The 20,698-nt window shown below is 45.6% G+C and overlaps 1 protein-coding gene across 1 annotated transcript in view; it reads right to left on the reverse strand.

The window, feature by feature from the left end:
* Window positions 1–20,698, reverse strand: part of CACNA1E (calcium voltage-gated channel subunit alpha1 E) — a 494,748-nt gene that overhangs the window by 22,288 nt on the left and 451,762 nt on the right. The window contains exons 35-41 of the mRNA XM_081297504.1: window positions 19,954–20,079; window positions 16,981–17,046; window positions 12,814–12,905; window positions 12,104–12,269; window positions 7,549–7,676; window positions 2,297–2,393; window positions 187–292 (exon numbers count right to left, since the gene is read on the reverse strand). Of these exons, the coding sequence (XP_081153630.1) occupies window positions 187–292; window positions 2,297–2,393; window positions 7,549–7,676; window positions 12,104–12,269; window positions 12,814–12,905; window positions 16,981–17,046; window positions 19,954–20,079 (781 nt within the window). The remainder of the gene's footprint in view (window positions 1–186; window positions 293–2,296; window positions 2,394–7,548; window positions 7,677–12,103; window positions 12,270–12,813; window positions 12,906–16,980; window positions 17,047–19,953; window positions 20,080–20,698) is intronic.

Consider the following 20,698-nt stretch of genomic DNA (forward strand, 5'->3'; position numbering starts at 1 on the left):
CCTTAAAGATGACCAAATCATTTATTTTACCAAAGGAAATGACAAGTGTTATGGTTGTTGAGTCTCACAGGTGAAACCAGGACCCTGCTACTTAAATTCCAGGTCACTGTATTGTTGTGTCCTTGGCTGGCAATTCATATAGCTCCATCCTGCACAACCCCTCCCTCCCTCCCTCCCTAGGCTGACCTTTGGCAATTTTAATGTCCAGAGCTGTCCGGATCAGAGCCATAAGTGTGGAGGTGAAATGGACTGTCATGTCCTCAGCCACTGGCATATTCATCAGGACCAATCTCTGTGTGAAAGAAGAAAAAAAAAACAGCAGGCAAAAAAAAAAAAATATCAAGAGATACCTTGTGAGAAGGAAAGAAAAGTGCAGAAGTCAAATGCACAGACAAAAAGGAAGGGCAAGGATTCCCCATACCCCTGTCCCAGTCCTACTCTCCCTGCTTCTCACCCAAGGCTCATTTGCTGCTTTTTCCAGGGAATGATGCCAAATTCCAAGGGATGGGGGTTCCCTGATCATTCCATGGAACTCCTTCATGGGGAGTCCTAAGAATGTCTTCCAATGGGATGGGAAGTGATTTCTAGAAGAGGCTCTGGGGAAGGAGTCAGCTCTGGGAGGTGGCTCCATTCCCTGTCTCCAGGCTGCTCTGTATTTCCACTTGTCCCACAAATGCCCCCAAACTTGATGGAAAGATAGCGACAGGTTTTGGTTTGCTTATCTGACTTGGAAAATGCATCCTGGTGCCCCCTTTTTGAGTCTTTAAAGGATGAAATTTGCCAGCCCATGACTGAACATGCATAAGTCCAACTTATCCAAAGGATGAGGTGGAGCAGGATGGACAGGGGTAAGTGCAATCAGGCTCTGGGGGAGGAAGATGGGGAGAGCAGGGGAAAAAAAGAATAAGAGATGGGGGCACAGGCAGGAGCAGAGTGGGCAGGCCCTGTTCCCCTCGCCCAGAGGAAGGAATCAAACTGAAATGGCCAAATCCACTTTCCAGAGAGTATCGTGCTTTTAGAATTATGTAACTTTCCTTCCAATTCTCTCTTCTCTCACCAAGCTTTGTCCCAGAAATTCAAAGAATTGGCCACATCCCACCACCTGGTACTTTGGGATGTGGTCATCATGAACAAAATTAAGATAATCAGTCCTTAAGCTATAGAGGAGCTATATGCTGGGTGGATGGAGGTCCCTCATGGCCATATTCCCATGAGATGCTCTCTGGAGCGACGCAATTTGGAGGTAGCAGGAGGGCCTCTGGCAGAACCACCAGCCTGGCAGTGGGGAAGTATCTCTTGGAAAGGCAGGCTCTAGGGGAAGGCTCTCTAATACACTGTGGAACACCTTGCCTAGAGCAATTCCACAGACCTGTCTTAATGCATAAGGACAGTTTCTAGTTTGGATTCAAGTTCTACCACCCCGGCTTCTGTTGACTTTCAGAGAAGCAGCAGTATTACTATGACATGTTCCTAATGATTGAAAGAGCTCCAGAGTTCTGGATTCATCTAAACACCAAAGGGGAATTATCAGTAATGATGACTAATAGGTGAAGAAAAATTCAGGCCCCAAAGCTACTGGCGACTTAAGGCAGGCCAGGGCCCCACCCACAAGGCTATCCTGCTAATGAGGCAGAGCTGACAAGAAGGCAACTTATGCCCTTCATTGCCCCTTCCCTTGAGCATTTCCATGGGCATGGGGTAGTCAGGTGAAGGCGAAGAAAGCTGCGGCCCTCCATGGACCCTGGGTTGAAGACACATTCCTTTGCAGGAATCACACCTAGGAGGAGCCTTCCATCGGTTCCTTCTTACGTCATTGGGGAAGAAACTCGTTGCCAGTTCTCCTAAAGATTTCTTCTGGAACCATGTTTAGAGGAATTTCTGCATTGTTTCCCTAATTGATCTGAATGAAGCAGCTTTGTTTCTTAATAAGCTCCGATGGCTGCACATTGTAGTTTTCTTTCCCAAATACGCTGTTTCCCTGGACACCACTTTGCCTCCTCTAAAAGGAAATACACCACCTACAGTACCTCTCTAGTAACCCACTCATGAGAAGCCAAACACTTTTAGAAACACAGAGTGACACAAAGAGCCCTGTGGGGAACAGCACTGCAAACCTCTATCATATCCTTTCCTAACTTTGTCCTCCTGACAACCTTCCTGACTCTCTGGTCTCCTTTTTTCCTTACTTCCCTCCTCCACCTCCCCAGCCCAGCTTCCTCCCATGTTCTGGCCTCCCCACAACTGGACCCCATCTCCTGTTGGTCTCTAGCCCAGAACAAAGGAAGGGGTGGTCTACCTTATATGCCACTTTGGAGGGACATCTCTTGCCGAGGCCTAGCGGTGGTGACATGAGAGTCAGCATTTCATACATCTCAGTGTAATGGATGCGGCCACTGCTCATGGGGCGGGGGGGGGGGGCGGGGGTGTAAGGACAGGACAGGAGGGGGTAGGGTGGGAGGGGTGGCAGGGAGAGGTGAGGAAGTGGGGCGGGGGGGGCAGGGATGCAGACAGGTAGGAGAGGGAGGAGAACAGGCATTCCCAGAGAGCCAGAACAAAACGATACAGAAAACAGGAGAAGAAAAACAAAATGGACAAAACAGGAAAAGAATAGGAAACCTGTTAATCAAGGCAAATCATACATGTGACTCCATCCTGGTGTGGATTTATATCACGCCCCACACAGACCCGGGAACACCAGTGGCAACCTCTTCTCCTGCTGACACTGTCAGAAGGCACTGACGGGGACTCGTTCATTCCTCCTCCGGTAGCCTTACCCTGACTTCCCTGCTGGTCCTGTTTGCCCCCAGTAGTACAAACTTTTCAATTCCCAGGGCTGTGCGTGAGCGGTATAAACCGGATAGACGGTGCTCCAGCCGTGGGTGGGAATTCTGGTCCCAGGCTGTGACAGGGACATTGGCCTGGAAGTCAGGCCTCTCTCCTCCCCTGAACCCACAGGCGGAACGTCGTGTATCCCCCCTCTGTGGTGTGTGTGCAGCAGGAGGCGGTGGCTCGCGCTGAGTGGTGGGCTGAGGCTGCTTGTCAGAGTCGGCCTGTTGCTTCCACCTGGCTCTGTAGACAAGAGGGCTCTTTATTCCCCAGCATGCACCAGGTTGACGGCATGCTGGGGATAGAAGAAACAAAACCAGGAGGAGGAAGAGCATCTGCATGCCATGCTGCCCCTCCCAGCTCTCCCACATGCGGCCGCAGGTTTCACCAGGGCGGAGTTTAAAGAGTCTCAGGCAGAGGCAGCTGTCCAGCCTCCCGAGCACTGAACCACTGTGTCACCAGCCCAAGCTAGCTCTGTCCATCGCCCAGGTAGGCTTCCTTCCTGAGCCCTCTTCCACCTGCCTGGGCAGGGCTCTGCCTGAGGGAGTCCACCAGGAGAGGGCTCCTTGTCTAGCAGTCTTGGCTTTGGACGGCTCTACACTGTAGAGCCACTGGGATGTAGAAAGTTCCCAGGGTATGGCAGTTTGAAAGGGAGGTCCTATGTGCCCCTGGACAATATCTTTGGTCTAAGCAACAGAAGTGACATGGCAATGGTGACAGTGCCCTCAGTGGCCCTTCATCTTCTATAGAGGCCATCCAGAATTCTCAGAGCTATTAAACTCTCCAATATATCCCAAAATCTACGCCTCCTTCACCTCTGCTTACCTGCTGCCCTAATTCTTTATTATTTCTCATCTCATTTTTGTCCTCTAGCTTCTCCCTACCTCAGTACTGGGGATTGAACCCAAAGGCACTCAACCACTGAGCTATATCTCCACCCCTTTTTTGAGACAGGGTCTTGCTTTGTTGTGTGGGCTGGCCTTGAACATTTGACTTTCCCGTCTCATCCTTCCGAGTTGCACACTCGGGAGGATTCCAGGCATGCACCACCTACAGCTTTTATGGTCACTTCTGGCCAAAGCACCCAGGACCTGGGAGGGTAGGCAGAGATAGGGACGGCCAAAGTCATACTGTGATTCATTATACATGAGACAATGACATGATTTAGCTAAAAATGAGGCCTCTCTGTCTCCAGGGACATAACTCAATAGATTTTAAAAAGATTTCTGCATTTGCTGAGGGAGAGGAAGGGAGAAGTCCCTGTGGTTAAATGCAAAATAAGGTAGAACAGATTGTACGTGTTATGATGCGTATGTGTGTGCATGTGAATAAAAGTGAGATATCAAATTGGCCTTCATATTAAGTCTTGAACTCATTTATGCCTTCCCTACCAACTGTGCCCTTCTTCTTACGTAACAGCTGCTGGTTCTGGGAGGGTTTGGACCTCTTTAAACTCAAAGAAAAGCAACATGAAGGTTCTCTCATGTGGCGCAGTGGTGGTGGAGCAGAGGACGGAGAGGAGGGGTTAGATGTTGCATCCCACCACAGGTCATGGCTGGGGACTGGGAGCAAACCTTGCAAGCCACCCTGTAGGGGCAGTTCTCTCCCAGGCCCAGAGGTGGCGAGATCACCCGCACTAATTTGTACATATCCTTATACGGGATCCTGCCGCTGTAAAGGAAGCACAGGTGGGTTAATAGGATACTCAGAGAAGGGTGGAAAAGAAATGACAGCCTTGCCCTAAAGGGGAGACTGGAAGAAATGAGTGCAGCCTCTTTTCTTGGGCCAGGCAAAGCCAGACCAGAGAACAGTAGCACCAAAGAACCATCACCTTGCCAAATGGTAGAACCCCAATTGTCTCAGGAAATCAGAGTTCATCCATTGCCAAAAGAGCCCCAGAGCGCCCTGATACACCTAAATGGCCCATACTTGGCCAGGTGCAGTCACAGCCCTGCCTCTAGCTAGGCTTCTAAGAACAAAGACAGCCTGTGAGCCTCTGCCTGAATTCCAGAGCCGATGCTGGGCTGCTGCAAACCAGACTGCAGAATGGTTTGCTTTTCAGAAAACAGACACTGATTATAGTCAGTTACTCAGACCCGCCTATCGGGGGCAATGGGAAGTCAGTGTCTTTCTGCAGACTGTAAGAGACAAATTTCCCATTAGGCTAATTAGCAAAAAGCACAGTTGGCACGAGAGAATTTGCAAAGGGCCTGGATTCTCTTTGAAACACATTTTTCCTGAGTTCAGCCCGGGCAAACTCTCCTCTACTTGTGAGAGCCTTCTGGGATCCACATTCTGAAAGCTCCCTGGGAGGAGCCCTGGATACTCTTCCCCCAGCTCCATTCCTGCCACCCAGAATCCAGATTGGGTCCAACCAGAATTCCAGGAACAAGGTGACTTGTCATACCAAAGCCTTCTTTTGTGAACTTCGGGCTTCCTGTGGAAGGGACAGAATTAACAACTAATTTTCAATGGTGAAAGCATCTTTCCTATCATGGGCAAGAACAAGGCATGGCCAGGGATCTGCAGACCTGGACCCAACCTGAAACTGACAAGGGTCTCACAGGAGATTATAAATATGGTCTCTCCACCTCTGAACATCCAGTCCATACTGGCAGGCGTGTTGAGATGGGTGCCATGTCCTGGCTTCATTATGTCTGAGTTCTTCTTGATTTGGGCATCTAACCTTCCTATTCTTCCAGAGAGCAGTTCGTCAGTACCTCCACATTGCTCACCTCTTGAGGGGATGTAATTTGACCATGTAGTCTTTTATTTGACTCCTTAATGAAATTGGGAAGTAGGTGGGTTACCAGTAGCAACAGGCCAATGTCTTTTGCCACCTGTATGCATCTTCCTTTTGAAGACGTTGGTTCACTGTACTTTTGTTACTCCCCTCCATGTCATACAGAAAGCTAAGGAAACTAACCCAAATGAGGTACACTGTAACTTTGTAAAACAGAAGAGGTTCTATGTATATTTGCTTAGCTCATGAGTCTGAGCCTTACGACAAGTCCTCATGGCACTGTCTCTTCCCAGCAGCTGGAATGAGCAAGGAGGAGCATGTTTAATGCACATGGCATTTGGATCCTGTGAAAGCAAAGGAAGATGGGGTTTCTGGGAGCCTGGGACACCAAAGTGAGGCTAGATGAGCAATGAACTCCTTTATGAGCCAATGGTTTCTCTTTACTCTGGTAAGTGACCAAGTGCAGACCTGGACCCGAGTTCAGCCCGGACAAACTCTCCACACTCTATAGAAGCCGACTTTCCTTACTTCCAACTTGCGTTTCCATATCATCAGGTACAATAACAGTGTGCACGATGTAATATCATCCTTGAAACTATCCTTCAAGGTAGGTAGGTAACATCACTGCTCGGCAGCAGAGGCAGCTCAGAGTAGTTTGGTGATGGGTCTAAAGCTGCAGAAGTGAAAGACGCAGACCTGGCTACACTTTACCCCCCACCCCTGCCACTGCCCTATGTTTTCTAAGAGTTGTATCCTGGAATGTGAGCCCCGAAAGGAAAAGCTGTCACTCAGTCATTGTAACAGTAGTGAATTCAGATAATTCTGAGCCCTAAGTCATTAATAATTAAAGGAGAGGAGAAATTCCAATTCACCCATTCAACCTCCAAAACAGTAACCCAAGTTCAATAGCCTCCCAGGGGGATGAATCTTAGATTATGAAGGGAGTTCCAGGTGGAAGCAACGTGGTCCATTCCTGTGAAGGACAATGTCTCCTGTAGTATTTTCAGAGGGGGACCAGAATGGATAGAATGGTAAGTTATGACCCAGAAGCTAATATAACCTGGGTCAGAAAAGTTCATAGAAATGTCATCCTCAACCATGAGTGCCAAAAGGCTAACTTTGTACTCTGAAGCAGGGGTTGGCAAACTCATTTGACAATAAACTTTTGATAATGAAATATTTTGATAATAAATGTCTTCAAATTTGAGAATCATATCATCTTTGTCAAACACTGTACTCTCCCTTTTAGTGTGAAAGCTGCCATAGGTAATACGTATGTGTATGGTGCAGCCGTGCTCTAATAAAACTTTATTGGCAAAAACAAACAGTGGACCAAACTTAGCCCAGGAGCAGTAGTTTGCTAACCGCTGTTCTAAAGCCCAAAGGAAGTAACATCACTTCAGAACTTCCAAACAGTAAGAAAGATTTTTAAAAAATAGATTATCCCTGCCAATTCCTGCCATTTAATTCGGTTCCACATAATTAAAATCCCATAAGTGCTCAAGAGAACAGTTGAAAGAACTTGTTTGGTTTTCAATGTACAATTTCAGAGTTTATCCAACTGTATCTCTTGAGCAGGGTGAGGGAGGTAAACATTACTGACCATGGTGACCAAATAAATGTCTCTCTGAGCTAGAAAATCCTTATCAAACCCTTTGGTCACTCAAAAGAGTCCACTAGCATTGGCAAGAAGAGAAGGAAGATTACTGGACGCTCCTCTGGGAGTGGACCCAAACAATCCACATGAGAACTTTGAGGAGATTGGCAAAGTCAAGCCTGTTACAGAAGGAAAGAGGGTCAAGAAGCACAGGGTAAGCCTCTGAGGACTATTCCAATGCCAAGGCCTCTTCATGGGCCACCACAAAGAGGAGTCTCCTCTCCTTCTATAATAGGTAAACATTTGGGTGGCTCCAATGCCAACCTCTTCCCTGAGAACTCCATAGTCCCTGGATCTCTGGGTGGCCCAGAGGCCTACGCACCATGCCGCTCTGTCATATTCTGCCCAGACGCGAACAAACTCATCCAAGTGGTGAGGCCCCAGGATGGAGGAGTCCCGAGTCAGGTACTCAAAGTTGTCCATGATGACAGCCACAAACAGGTTGAGCATCTGAAGGGCACAGGGGAGAAGAGAAGTTAGGAACAACCTAAAGCAGAGCTCAGGAAGCAAAAAAAGAAGCTTCAAGGCACATAAAAGATTTCAAAAGTGTGTAAGACTGAAACTCCTAGCAAAGTGCATCAATCTTGCTGAATGCAACATATTTTCATTATTCATACTGCACATTCATCATGTGAGCATTATGTTTTCATTTTTCTATGCCATTTCATATTTGCAAAATACTCCATAGCCACTTTTATTATCTCTTCAATTTATTTAATTGGTCTTGTGGCAGCAGAACGGAGGTAGCAACCTCAGCATTCTCAAAGCCTAGAGAAAGTCAAGGCCCGATACCAATTTTCCCTCTCCAACCTCTCTCCCCACCTCTTGCTCTACATAAAGGACCCAGAGAGAGAACTGGTGAGAGGTTTCAGAGCTGAGAGGGTGGCCGACTGCATGAGGACAAGAAGCTCTTCGTGGATCTGAAGCAGCTTCCAGGACCCTGTTCTCCCCGATGTCTGCTCAGCCCACCCTTCAGAGACACATTTCCAGGCCAAGAACACTGCTTGAAGCACCCAAGGCCTTCACTAGATAGTATCACTTGAATATTCTTACAGAATTACATAGTATTTAGAAAAGACAGTGATGTATTGGAAACATAAAAATGTTACAAACTGCAAGAGCCATGAAAGCAGTACATGCAGATGATAGTGGAGACAGAAAGGAGTACGAAGGTAACTTTTCCTAGCTGAGAAGATTCTTGAACCGAGTCCTGCGATATCAAGCCCTACTTATCAGACAGACACAGGTCTATAAGGTAATATTTTAGGTACAGGCAGCATAATGGAAAAGAACACAGACATAGGCAGGGACAGGGACCCTCCAGGAATCGGTAAGGAGGGCAGAGTAGTGGGACCAAGGGATGAGTCACCAGCCCTTGGTATCTCATCAACCTCATTAGAAAGTCTAGACCAAGAGTGGTGACCTGGACAATAGCGCATGTCGCAGGCCTTGCTCTTCAGCTCCACTGTCCTAGTACCCAGCAGCTGACAGTATGGATACAAATGAGCATGGCCGTTTCCCAAGAAGGCTTTGTTTATGGACACTGAAATTTGAATTTCATATAATTTCAACATGTTATGAAACAGTATTCATCTTTTTTTTCCTCCCCCAATTCTAAAGAATATAAAAACATTGTTAGCTTACAGGCCATATAAAGGCAGGTAGCAAATCAGATTTGGCCCATGGGCTATCATTTGCAGAACTGTGGTCTAGACTATTATGCAGGCAACAGGAGCCACGAAAGGGGTATAAACAGAGGCAAGACCAAGGGACATGCACATTCAGAAAGAACCCTTGGTAACTGTGCAGGGGTGGGCAGGAGACCAGCAGGAGGGTCTTGTGGTGCTTCCGAATCAAGCCAGAGGCCAGTAGAATAGCAAAACCAGGATTAGAGAGTTAATGAAGTTGGACTCCTTAGTACTTGATGACCAGCACAGTTAATTTTGTTTCTTGGGTGCCCAGCCCCTATTGACAATATTTCTGGCATAGGTTCTTGCCTATTCCTAGTTAGTATGGTTCAATGGGCACCATGCTATGACCCAGTCACTGAATCCTATTCCTTGGGCGGCAGTGATTGGTGACCCAATCAAAGCCAATAAAAGAGTAAAAGACTAGCATGTAAGGATATGAGGTCTATAGCTGCTGATGCAGCCATCAAGGGACCAAAAGATGGAGTGTTTGAGAAACAAGTAGAGGAAGAACCCTATAAACAGAGAAAGCTTATCCTGGCAATGTCATATGAGCCCCATATCAGGCCTTGCTTCAGCCTGCCCAGGACACCTCACTGACATGAGCCTGTAAAATCCCATCTTGCTTCAGCTGGGTCAGTTGTGCTTTCTGTTATTCGCAGTTCTCTGATAGAGACTAACCAGCCAGTGGGATGAAAAACAGGACACGCTCAGGTGGATTCCCAGGTTTAATGGCTGCTGTATACACAGAGGTGCCATATACACAGACAGGGTAAGGAAAGTCTAGGAAGGACATTGTTGGAGAGTCCCCTCTGCAACATGAAGAGAGTGCATTCCAAACTAATAGCCAGTCTCTTCTATCACTCCTTCCTGCTACCTCAAACAGAAGTGGATGGCTGGTGGTCTGCTTGTCTTTTCTTGCCATAAGGGTAAATACACTCCCTAGGGATGTCGCAGGCATGAGTAGGTCCTAACAGCTCTGTAGAGCCACCATAACAAGCCCGTCCACCTTCCTTCAGACTTTACTCACATGAGAGGGAAATCAATGTCCCTCCTGGTTAAGCTGCTGCCATTTGGGGATTCCTGTCTCATGGAGGTAAACTTTATCCAAACATGGGCCTTTGTTTCTGTCACAGAGATTGGAGCCATTGCTTGGATTATAAAGAGTTCTCTATATATGCACAGATTTCTTTTGTGCTCCTTACAGAGTACCTATTGTTACTGTTGACAAAAATATTTGCATCGTTGTTACCTCACCTTTGTACAGTCTTCAAGAGAGTGCCCGGTACATTCACACCTATTGTTTGTTTTAATGCTCACTCTCATCCTGGTGAGGCAGGTTTACCACCAGCCCTTCAAGGAAACAAGTGCTTTGATCCACATTTGTGTTCTGAGCCCCCAGTACAATGGCTGGCTGTGCATCAGGCAATCTCTGAAGAATGGTCTCAGCTGAGAAGTTGTGTGACTTGCCCAAGGTCACAAACTCAGTCTCACATAGAGCTGAGATTTGAGAGCAGGTCATCTTGTACTGAATATAGCTTCATTAAAAATAATATTCATGTGAATTATGCAGCACCCTCTATCTTGAAACTCTAAAAGTACCTTTATAGCCTCTAATTAATTTTCCAGTTATCTTTGGTTTCTTTTAAATATTTATTATTAAACACTTAAACCATGTAGGATAAAACTGGAATGTCCACATGCCCTTCTTTCTGCTCCATTTCACCCCTACCGATGCACTCATACCCTGTAACCTGACTTTCCTCTTTTGATTATTGGTAACTGAGGAAATGAACCTTGATGACAATTCTATCCCAGTGCCTAGCACAATGCCAGCCTTTTAACAGTTACTTGATAAAAATGTGCCAAGGGTGTGAAAAAATAAACTTAAAACTCCAATTAATATCAACATTCTGTTTTCTTTCAGTTATTTTCCTCATACATTATGCTTCTAGATTTATAAACAGGATGCTGTCTTGTTATTTTTCCATGGCAAGATGTTTCACTCCCAAGAAGGAAGTGTATTAAAACACATGTATGAGTTCACTGTGCATAAAATTTGCATTACCCAGCCATTTTTTTCTCCCATTTTAAAGATACTATGAAAAGGAAGGCATCTTGGCCAAGGCTAATATATAAATGAAGCCAAGGCCACAGAGGGGCTCCCCCAGGCTGCAGCTGGCTCACTCCCTGTACCATGAACCTGTGACCCCCCCCTTCCGCCTGCCTGCAAGCCCCTCTCACTCACTGGAGAGAGCTGGACCTCGGGAAGGCACTGCCCCCTGTGATCACTACAAAGAGTGGAAATGCCTGGACATGAGACGGTTAACTTGCCTTTTGATGCAAGCCCATGGACCCGACCACTTTTCATCAGTAACACTGTTTTAGTTTGGGATTTTTTTTGTACTGCCAGTGGCTTTAGCAGTGAGGCTGAGCTGAGGCAGGTCAGAGTGGCCAGAAACAGCACGATGACCCTTTAATTGATCTGGTAGCACCTTATACATTGACTCTGTTTACCACTGCTTGTCTGATGTACAAGGCAGAAATTTCTGGATGCTAGGGACTCATGTTTTCTTCAAAAGAAAGAGAGACAGCGGCATTAGGACTCTCACCACTTTCTAAGTGGGTATGCTCCACATATCGCACTTAGTATTTACTATCACACAAAGAACCCCATCCTTTCACACTTCCAAGCTGGCCAGTTGTCATCAAATCTGATGACATGTCAGGAGAGAACCACATCTGTCATCTTGAACATTATCACTCTCATTAATCCTGTCACCTTCTTTGTCCAAAGTGGTTTTTCTCAAATAGTTCAAAACTCCAAGAGAGGGGCAAGGTGCTCCTGGCTGTAGTCATAAGACACCTGAGGTACAAAAGAGAACAGATTTGCCCTGGGTCACTGCGGAGTCCACAGCGTACAGTCACTGAATGCCTGAAGCCTCCTCCCTGCTCACAACAGTTCTTCCCTACAAGGTGGCAAAGACTCATCAACCAACAAAAGTCACCCATCCAGAGCCCGAGGAGTATCCTGACCTCCAAGAGTCCTCTGGAGGAGGACCCATCCTTTCACATGGGCTGGAGTCTGAGGGCGAGGGAAGGAAGAGAAGAGGAAGGCGTGCATCAGACAGACTGGGGCAGGTGGCACGGCTACGCCTCAAGCAAGAACAGGACCACGACGTTGCTCACCAAGAAGGAGCAGAAGAAGATGAAGGAGACAAAGTACACGTAGGCCAGGTCGGTGCCGCAGCGCTCGTTCTCATTCTGCCCTGACGGGGCGGTGGTGTCGGGCTCGCAGCCTTTCTCCCCAAGGCACGACAGCATAATCTCCTGCCAAGCCTCGCCTGTGGCGCTCCTGAGCCAGAGACGGTGTAGTTAGGAGGAGCACATCAGCTTGCCCTGGCCCTTCTCAGGCCTCTTTCCCATTTGTCCCATCCTTTCCCCTGCAATAGGCCCTGTGGGCTCCTTTCTTAGCCCTTCTAGTGCTTTTCACGCAGACATAAAAATGCCAGTGCCCGCTCCTGGGTTGTGCATCCCACCCACTGCTTCTGTCTGCTGAGGAGTCTCTACTGACAGTGGGGCTCTAAACTAACCTAGCCACCTAAGGTATCAGCTCTAAAATGGAGTCGGCCTGCCACAAACTGTCCTTGTCTCCCCCTCCCCAACCCCTGGAGGATATGTTCAAGTTGAAATGCGCAAACAAGCTACTGAGTCAGAGTCCCTGATGAAACCTCCTTTTGTCATGGGATAGTTTGGCAAAGGCATTGTCCCCTGCCCCCTTCCACATATCCCAACGGGAGCAGAAGGAGCAGGACAAAGGGAAGTGGGCCATGGGTTGACAGCTCCCAACTTTCCCTCTGTCAAGAGGCTTCAGAGAGAACAGTTACGTATCCAGGTACCTGAAGAGTAGCATGAGGGACCCAAAGAAACTCCGGAAGTTGTTGTGCCGATTGATGTGACTCTCCTCGTCTAATTTTATATTTCCAAATACCTTGGGGAGAAAAACAACAGAAAGCAATGAGCATCGCTGAACTGCCTGTCCAGCATGGGCCATCAGATGTACCTGGGGGAGCGTGAAGCTACCTGTATGACTTCCTGATGGCATATCCCGGAAGCAGATGGCTCAGACCCAAAGAGCTGGGGACACTATACTTTTAGCCTGGTAGGAGGACTCATGGTCTTCCCCACCACAGTAGTACACTGAAGGCGGCTAACACTGGAAGTGCCAGGCCGAGCAGAGAGCACAAAGTCTTGTAATTGAAAGATCACTGTGCCTGCATGAAGTTCCTCCCACACCTGATTTAGTCTTTTTATTCCCTTGTTACCTGTCACCACAGTACTCGAGCCATCTGTCAAAGACTTTATCCCACAACAGGAGAACAGGGAAGGTCACCCTTTCTTTCTCTCTCTGGTTCATGATGGGAATATCTATATTTGCCAAAAATAACATTTATGGTTTGGGCAGATGCTGCTCTGGAATTTGCAAGCAGTTTATATCAGAGAGGGACATATCTGTCTGCCATACATATAAATTAGACCCTCTGGATAGAAATATATTTCAGTAATCTAAGTCCGTAAGAATGGACATGCACATATTCACATGCATAAACACAGCATCCTACAGAAACCCACATTCTATCCCAAAGTGACCATTTATGCCAAAGCTGAAACAAAGTTGAGACAATAGCATGGAGAAAGTCAGGACAACTGGACACTTAGAAAAGAAAAATGGAAACGATAGCCAGTTCTAGTAGTAGAGGGAAGTTTACTAATCTGCTGCTGGACTGTGGTCACTGTGAAAATTCATGAGAAAAGAGGTACCCACCCCCCAAAGATATTTATCCATAGGCACCCCAGAGCAAGGTCGAACCCAAGCCTTCTCTGAGAAGGCTGGTGTGCGTACACACACACACACACACACACACACACACACACACAGTCTTCCTCCACTACATTTCAGATTACAGGATTTATTCTCACGAGTCAGTGTTGGTACAACCGAGGGCTTCCTGGGTCACTTTTTCCAGCCATCTGAGACAATTTTTAGCCCACATTTAGCCTGCTTTAGTATATCCAGTGTCTGCTAAATGGAACACATTTTTCCCCTAACAGTTTTTAGAATGTGCAATTGAGGAACAATCTCTGCCCCCAGCTATTTTGCTCAAGTAACTCCCACTGACACCTGCTTTGGGAATTTGTTCTCAAAGCTGTTTTTCAAAACCCAAATACTACTTGTCTCAGGGAGAGTGGAGGTGGCAAATGAGGCAGCAGAGGGGAGAATGGAAAGAGGGAAGGAAGGTGGAGGGCCTTCAGAGAGAAATAATTGCATTTAAAAAAAATCCCACCCATGTGATCAAATCTAATTAGTTCTGGACACTCCAGGAGGAAACTGTCTTATGTTCTTGTCTCCTTCAAATCTCCTTTTCTTTTCATTCTCCTGGCTCAGAATCAATGGGTTATCCTTGATCCTTCAAATATACACAACTTACAGGGCTTTGTGTCCTCCTATGATGGTTCCCACAGAATCATCATTAATTGCTTTATCAAATATCCATCCCATCAAGAATTGTAGAAAGGCACACTGCAATTTTGCACATGCTTTATGTGCAACAGTCAAAGAAACCACAGCTCTTTTGAATTTTTTCTAAGATATTTTTCAAGTCAAAAATGTATGATTACAAAGGTAGTCTTTAAAATTTCTTTTCACTTAGACTTTGCTTAGTCTAAACCAAATCTCCTACGTCAAAAGGACCTGGAAGAGAAAGAAGGGTTGCTTCAGCAAATCTCATGAGTATAGCCTTAAGTCCATTGACACTTAGAGTCAGAGAACTTGACAGAAAAAGACGTGGGGGAGGATCTAAGCAACTTCTCCCCTATATTGGTGAAGGAGTCCAAGCCCAGAGAGATTCAGTGACTTGATCAAGTTTGCCCACTGGTCAGTGGCAGAGCCAAGGCTGAAAACTTCACCTCACTTCTAACAGCCTATCACCATGGGATCCTTCTCACATGCAGCTCATCACTCCTTCCTAACATCTTCAGATTCTTCCAACAAAGGTCTCTTCTCCCAAGAAGCCTTGGAAACTTTGGAATAACAGTTCTTCTCATGGATACATCTAGTTGCCATTTATGTCTATCTAAAAGTTTCTCTCCCACCCTTTTGTCTATTTGTGTAGACCTCTGTTTTGTGGTAACTATGTCTGATACAGTCTCTCTAGTACCAAATGCAGAGGTGCCTGGTGCTGGGTCTCTGTCATGGACCAGCAATGGTAACAGCCTATCAAAGGTAAGTCTATGGTAGAAATGATACTCAAGTCTCTGGAGAACAAAAAGAGTTATTTTTTGGAGAGGTCTAAGGAGGTTGACATTGAAGTTTAATGTAAAGACCACAATTTCATAATAGCTCCTACCTCCCACTAAAAGATTAAATATTTGTGTTTACCTGTCTGGTGGGATGTGATATGGTACAGAGCTAAGAATATGGGATGTGGAGCAGACAGAGCCGAGTTCAAGTCTCAGTTCTTCCACTTACTATCTGAGAACTTGAACAATCTATAAGCTACTTAACCACCCAAACTGTCAATGGAGGTGACACTCACCTATGTTTTCACATCACTCAGAACACATTAGTCAGCTCTTGTGCTCTCATTGCCCTCTCTCTAGATAATCACGTATGCATGTGTCCATACATTTACCACTGTGTATGGCACACTGAGGAACTCAAGGAAAGGGAAATAGCATGGTCATCAGGATCAGGATCATCCATAACAGGTCAGAATTGGAGATAGTGTTAGTTTGGTCACTGTGGCTTAAACATAAAAAGGGGTAATAGCTATTTTGAACATGGACAGATAGAACTTGATTGAATCACATTTCATTTGGCTGTTCAAGAATATTTAAATCCTAGGATCCAATTTTGGGGAGTTAGGAGGAACCTAATAGAAATTATCAAGTCAGTCTTAAACTTGAGCAGGAATTTATTTCTACACTGCTGACATCTTCACTACATCTTTACTGAAATGTCCTCAGCAAAGAGAACTCACTAGGTTCTCAACCAAGTCTCATTCTTATGCTTGACATTTCTGGAAAACAAAATTCTCCAGTAAAAGTGTTAAAAGAAGAAAGAAGTAAAGTCAGAGGAGCATAAAGAAGAGATGCTCTGGAAAGGGTTACTGATGCAGCCAACTTGGGAGACAGGACAGCAGCTCCAGGTGGCAAACACTGCTGAAAAGGCAGCTGGCAGTCCAAAGGCAGCCAGATACCTGGCTGTAGGAGACTGCCAGCTGAAGTCCTCTGCTGGGGTTTGATCGGGATCTCTACAAGCCAGAGAGCTAGCCCATCTGAGACAAGCAAAAAGGCCAGGTATCCTGTCAGGTCCAGAGGATGTACTGCTGGCTATTTACGTTGTAGTTTACATACCACAGATGACTATTGCCTTCGAACGAGCTTTGGCCTCTTCCGGCTCAGCAGCCTCTAGTTACTTGCATAAATACCCAGAATGGGAATGTGATCTGCTTCTCAAGTTCTGAAACTGGGGAGGAAGTGGTGAACCATGGAAACTATTCAGCAGGTTGTATGGCCTTCTGACATAGGAATCAGTCAGAATGTGGCCCTTGAGTCTCCCCAAGATGGATAGCTTCCAGGAACTCTCACGTTATTCACAATGATGAGTCTTAAGGCATAAATTTCAGCCAGTTAAGACTTAGCTCAGATGCATTTGGCGTCACCACATATAAGAGGAACCAACATCCAACTTTCTTCTGGGTCAAGTCTAAATACCAGAAATCCTGAGAAATGGATGATAAGATGTACCCCTTCCTCTTTAGTCTCTTTGGGAATCCCTCTAGCTGAGGGCAATGGCACTATCTTTGCTTTACTTCTATTGTACCCAGATATCTAACTGCTTATCAGCCAGCACCATGATTTGATAACCTCAGATGTTCCTGAACAGACCATCCAGATAACAAGATGTGGTTCAAAGCATCCTCAATCCTGAACACTCAGGTTGCTGTGTCAGAGACAATCTAGGCAACAGTGGTCCCCCACCAGGCCCTGATGCACCAGCTCACCTGCATCCCGATGATGGCATAAATGAAGAAAAGCATGGCAATCAAAAGGCAGACATAGGGCAGGGCCTGGAAGGAAAGAAGATCATTAATCAAAGGCAGCTTCCATACTCAACAGTCTGCAGTTACTGGCCCTGAGGCTAATTTAAACAGAGGACTGGGACTCTATTCCTTGAAACTGTTGGTTTGGTGCAACACTTTTTTAGATGTCCCTGTCCTCCAACTGAAATATAAGGCTTACAGTTGACCTTCTTTAAAGAATATTCACTCATCCAGAAACTTCAAATTCAGATTCAGTTTTTAGTGAGGATCTTAAGAAATGTGTGTCCAAGGAGAGTTCAGAAGACTTCCTGGGCTCAGAATTCATCTCAATTGGCATGCAGATTAATAATCTGAGCAACTGTGATGCAGACGACATAGCAAGCATCTAGCTTTGGTTTCCAAATCTCTGTATTTCTCCTTCCCAAGCTTGGTGTGGAGCCTAATGAATAATCTGGAAGCACATTAAAATGACTAGGGTCTCATTTGTTGGTCTGTTCCTAAAAGGTTCTTTCATCTTCTGAGGAAACATCATTATCAGTGCTTAAACCTCCTGATGTTTCATTTTGCTTCAAGCAAAATTCCCAAAAGCCTTAGCCATGACAATACCCTGCCATGAATCCACACAGCGCAAGAAGATTCCATATTGTGTGTGCTTATTGACACTCTGGGATGACAGTATTTCCATAGGCGGGTGGAGGGCAGATGAAGGGGATACAAGGCAAAGAACCGTTCTTTGTAGCTGGGGGAGGGTCCACTCACAGGCAGTTTGAATTTGGGACCAGGAGGGGCCACTACTTCTAGGGTGATCTCCACACTGACATGAAGTGCTTCTTCTTTACCATCTATTATCCTTCCTGGCAGATACAGCTACTGTGAGTCTCCACCCTGTCTTGAGTGTTACACCAGGAGTCCCCGGAGAGCTGCTGAAGGCTTTCAGGCTGCTAGAGCAGAGCAGAGCTTATCAACAGAGCTAATGAAATGAGGAGCGCCATGAGACTATTTACAACTTGAATAGAGGAGAAAATTAAAATGCAGCTGAAAGCTGGTGGGAGAATCCCCTTCTCCAGTGAAGTCTGGACTCCCAAGACTAAGGAAACCCAGAGGTATGGTGCCCAGGGACACTGGGAAAACTCCGTCGCTGGGGCTTAGAGTAAGGAGGCTGGGTTTCTGGCCACCTGGAGCACTGCTGCCTTCTATCTTTACTTCCTGTCCTTGTTCTACCTTCTCCACTCAAAGTCTCTAGTCCTAGTTCATCTCTCCCTATTCCCAGCTTTAGGGAGAAGACCAATGATTCCATCTGTTCTCCTTTTTTGTCAAGCCAAAAATTCCAACACAGAATAAGGGAAAAGTAGGAAGAACTTCTGAGGAGGGGAGAGCTGGACGATGCTTTGGGCTGGGTGGGGAGGTCCAGGTGACTGCTTGTTTTATGCTGCTCTCGACTTTGTATCTGCAAAAGCAGGCTTTGTTAATCTGACTTTTAAGAAATTGGCTTCTGTGTCCCAGAGCTGTTCAGAAAAGGAAAATGCCTATCTATAACACTGTCACCTGGAGGCAGGTTCACCTGATCTCTGTAGTATTCACTGGAATAGGCCACCATTTGGCCATCAATTTTTGACATCCCTTTCTTTAACCTTAATAGTGCAGCTTCCCACAGACATGGCGATTGTGATAAAAATGACAGGATGACACATACTTCTTAAGATCCTCACTAACAACTGAAGCTTGTTGGACAATCCTCTGAAAATAAAAAACCAGCTTTAAAAGCATCACCCAAGACTCAGATGGTGGATTCTTGCAAAGGTTTTAGGTTTCTCCTCCATCATTTCACATTGGAAAAATAGTTTTCACTGAGATGAGGACTCTGTGGGAGTTATCATTCCTAACAATTACTCTGGACATGATAAAAACATCAAGGTTGTCAATAGGAGCCTCAACATCCTTACAATTGTTCTCGCATCTCAGACTTCAAGGTCTATGATGAAAAAGTAAATCAGTAATTATGATATGGGGTGAACTCCCTTTCTAAATGATGACAAACCACAAATTTACTGGCCTGTCCTCTTTAGTCTTTTAATTAAGCTATATAATTAAAATAAGAGACAATTTGGCAAATTCATGATTTCTCATTTTTGAATCAATTTCATCAATTTTAAACACATCAATTAAAAACTTTGTTTTTTTCAGCACAAGGAAAAGCCATTTGAATGATACATAAGCCTCCAAAACCTTAAAAGCCACTCATTTACGGTATTTGCTAGAGCTCAAAGATAAATATGTTTGAAAAACTTCTTTTACTGGAAGTTCCCACCACTGAAGTGGGTCTCGGGTGTTGATTTTTAATTTGCATTCATTACAGATACACTGCTGTATGGCCCCACAGGACTGTATAAAAGAAACTCCCTGTATTAACTTGCTCAGACATTCATATTTGTAGGTCACAGAGGTAACCATTAGCACACTACACATTCAGTGGCTCAGGAAATAGACACCGATGAAGATGTAGGGGAACTGAGCATGAATCATCTTGCTAGGAGACACACTCAATGAGTCCTCTGAAAAACTGTTATGTGAAATAAAATCACTGACAAGTCCCTGGAAATACAGAAGACATCTGACTACAGGTGCCTGGCTCTGTGCTTGAGTGGGATTGCTCAGGGCAATTTGGAATACCAAATACCAAAATACTTAAATACCTCTTTAAGAGGAGAAGACAAAGTGACTTTTTAAAATACAAGTCTACCCAGTAAACATGAGCTGATCACTACCTGTCCAGACAACCTGGGCTCTGAATGAAGAACTACAGTATTTATTAATGCTTCCAATCACACACATTTTACTAACTTCACCTTCCCAGAGGTAAAGGGACAAAGGGAATGATGTTGGTTCCCAGTGCCATGTGGATCAATCGTCAGAAGGCACCTGGGTACCTCTTACCTTAAAGGACTGCACAAAGGTCCAAAGTAAAATGCGTATTGTGTAGCCCTGTCGCAGAAGCTTTATGAGGCGGGCAGCACGGAAAAGCTTCAGAAAGCTCATATTGAAGCCACTGGTGTTCACCAGCTGGTGGACCAAAAGGAAACATGCAATTAGGGACATTATGGTCATTTAGAAAAATCTAAGCACTAGTATTTGTGTATTTATTCCTCATTCAGACCACAAAATAGAACACAGTCTTTGTTAACCCCAGCTGCAGCTGATAGGCCAATCAGTGAGTCCATCTCTCTAAGCCTTCCCAGGCCTGCCCTTTGCTCCCACGTAGAAGGACAAGGGAATCATCCCTGCCTACTTGGGTCAAAACTGGCCTCCCTAGCCTCTACCAAGTGGTCTGAAGTCTGCACTTAGGTGCTAAAAGTGCAGATCTAGTAATTCCTGCAGTATTCAAAGAGAGTTACAAGGAGCTTTCCAAGTCTTCTTTAGAAGAGAAAATTTGGGGAATCTATTCAAGTCTAAGGCTTTAGAGGGCACAGTGTGCTTTTTTTGAGACTCTAGCAGAACTCTTCATACCAGCTTTCTTCTGACATCCCCTGTTCCACTTACCCCACTAGGTTTCTGCTGTTTGATTCAAGCAAGCAAAGATTTCCATGAGATCCAGCACCACTCCAAAGTTTTCATTTCCTAGCTAGTGCTCAGGAGGGAAGGAGTGAACTCCCAACAATTAGAGGGGGACACAGTTTATTTG

The sequence above is a fragment of the Spermophilus citellus genome (genome assembly GCF_964194105.1).
Source record: "Spermophilus citellus genome assembly, chromosome: 6".
Classification (NCBI taxonomy): Eukaryota; Metazoa; Chordata; class Mammalia; order Rodentia; family Sciuridae; genus Spermophilus; species Spermophilus citellus.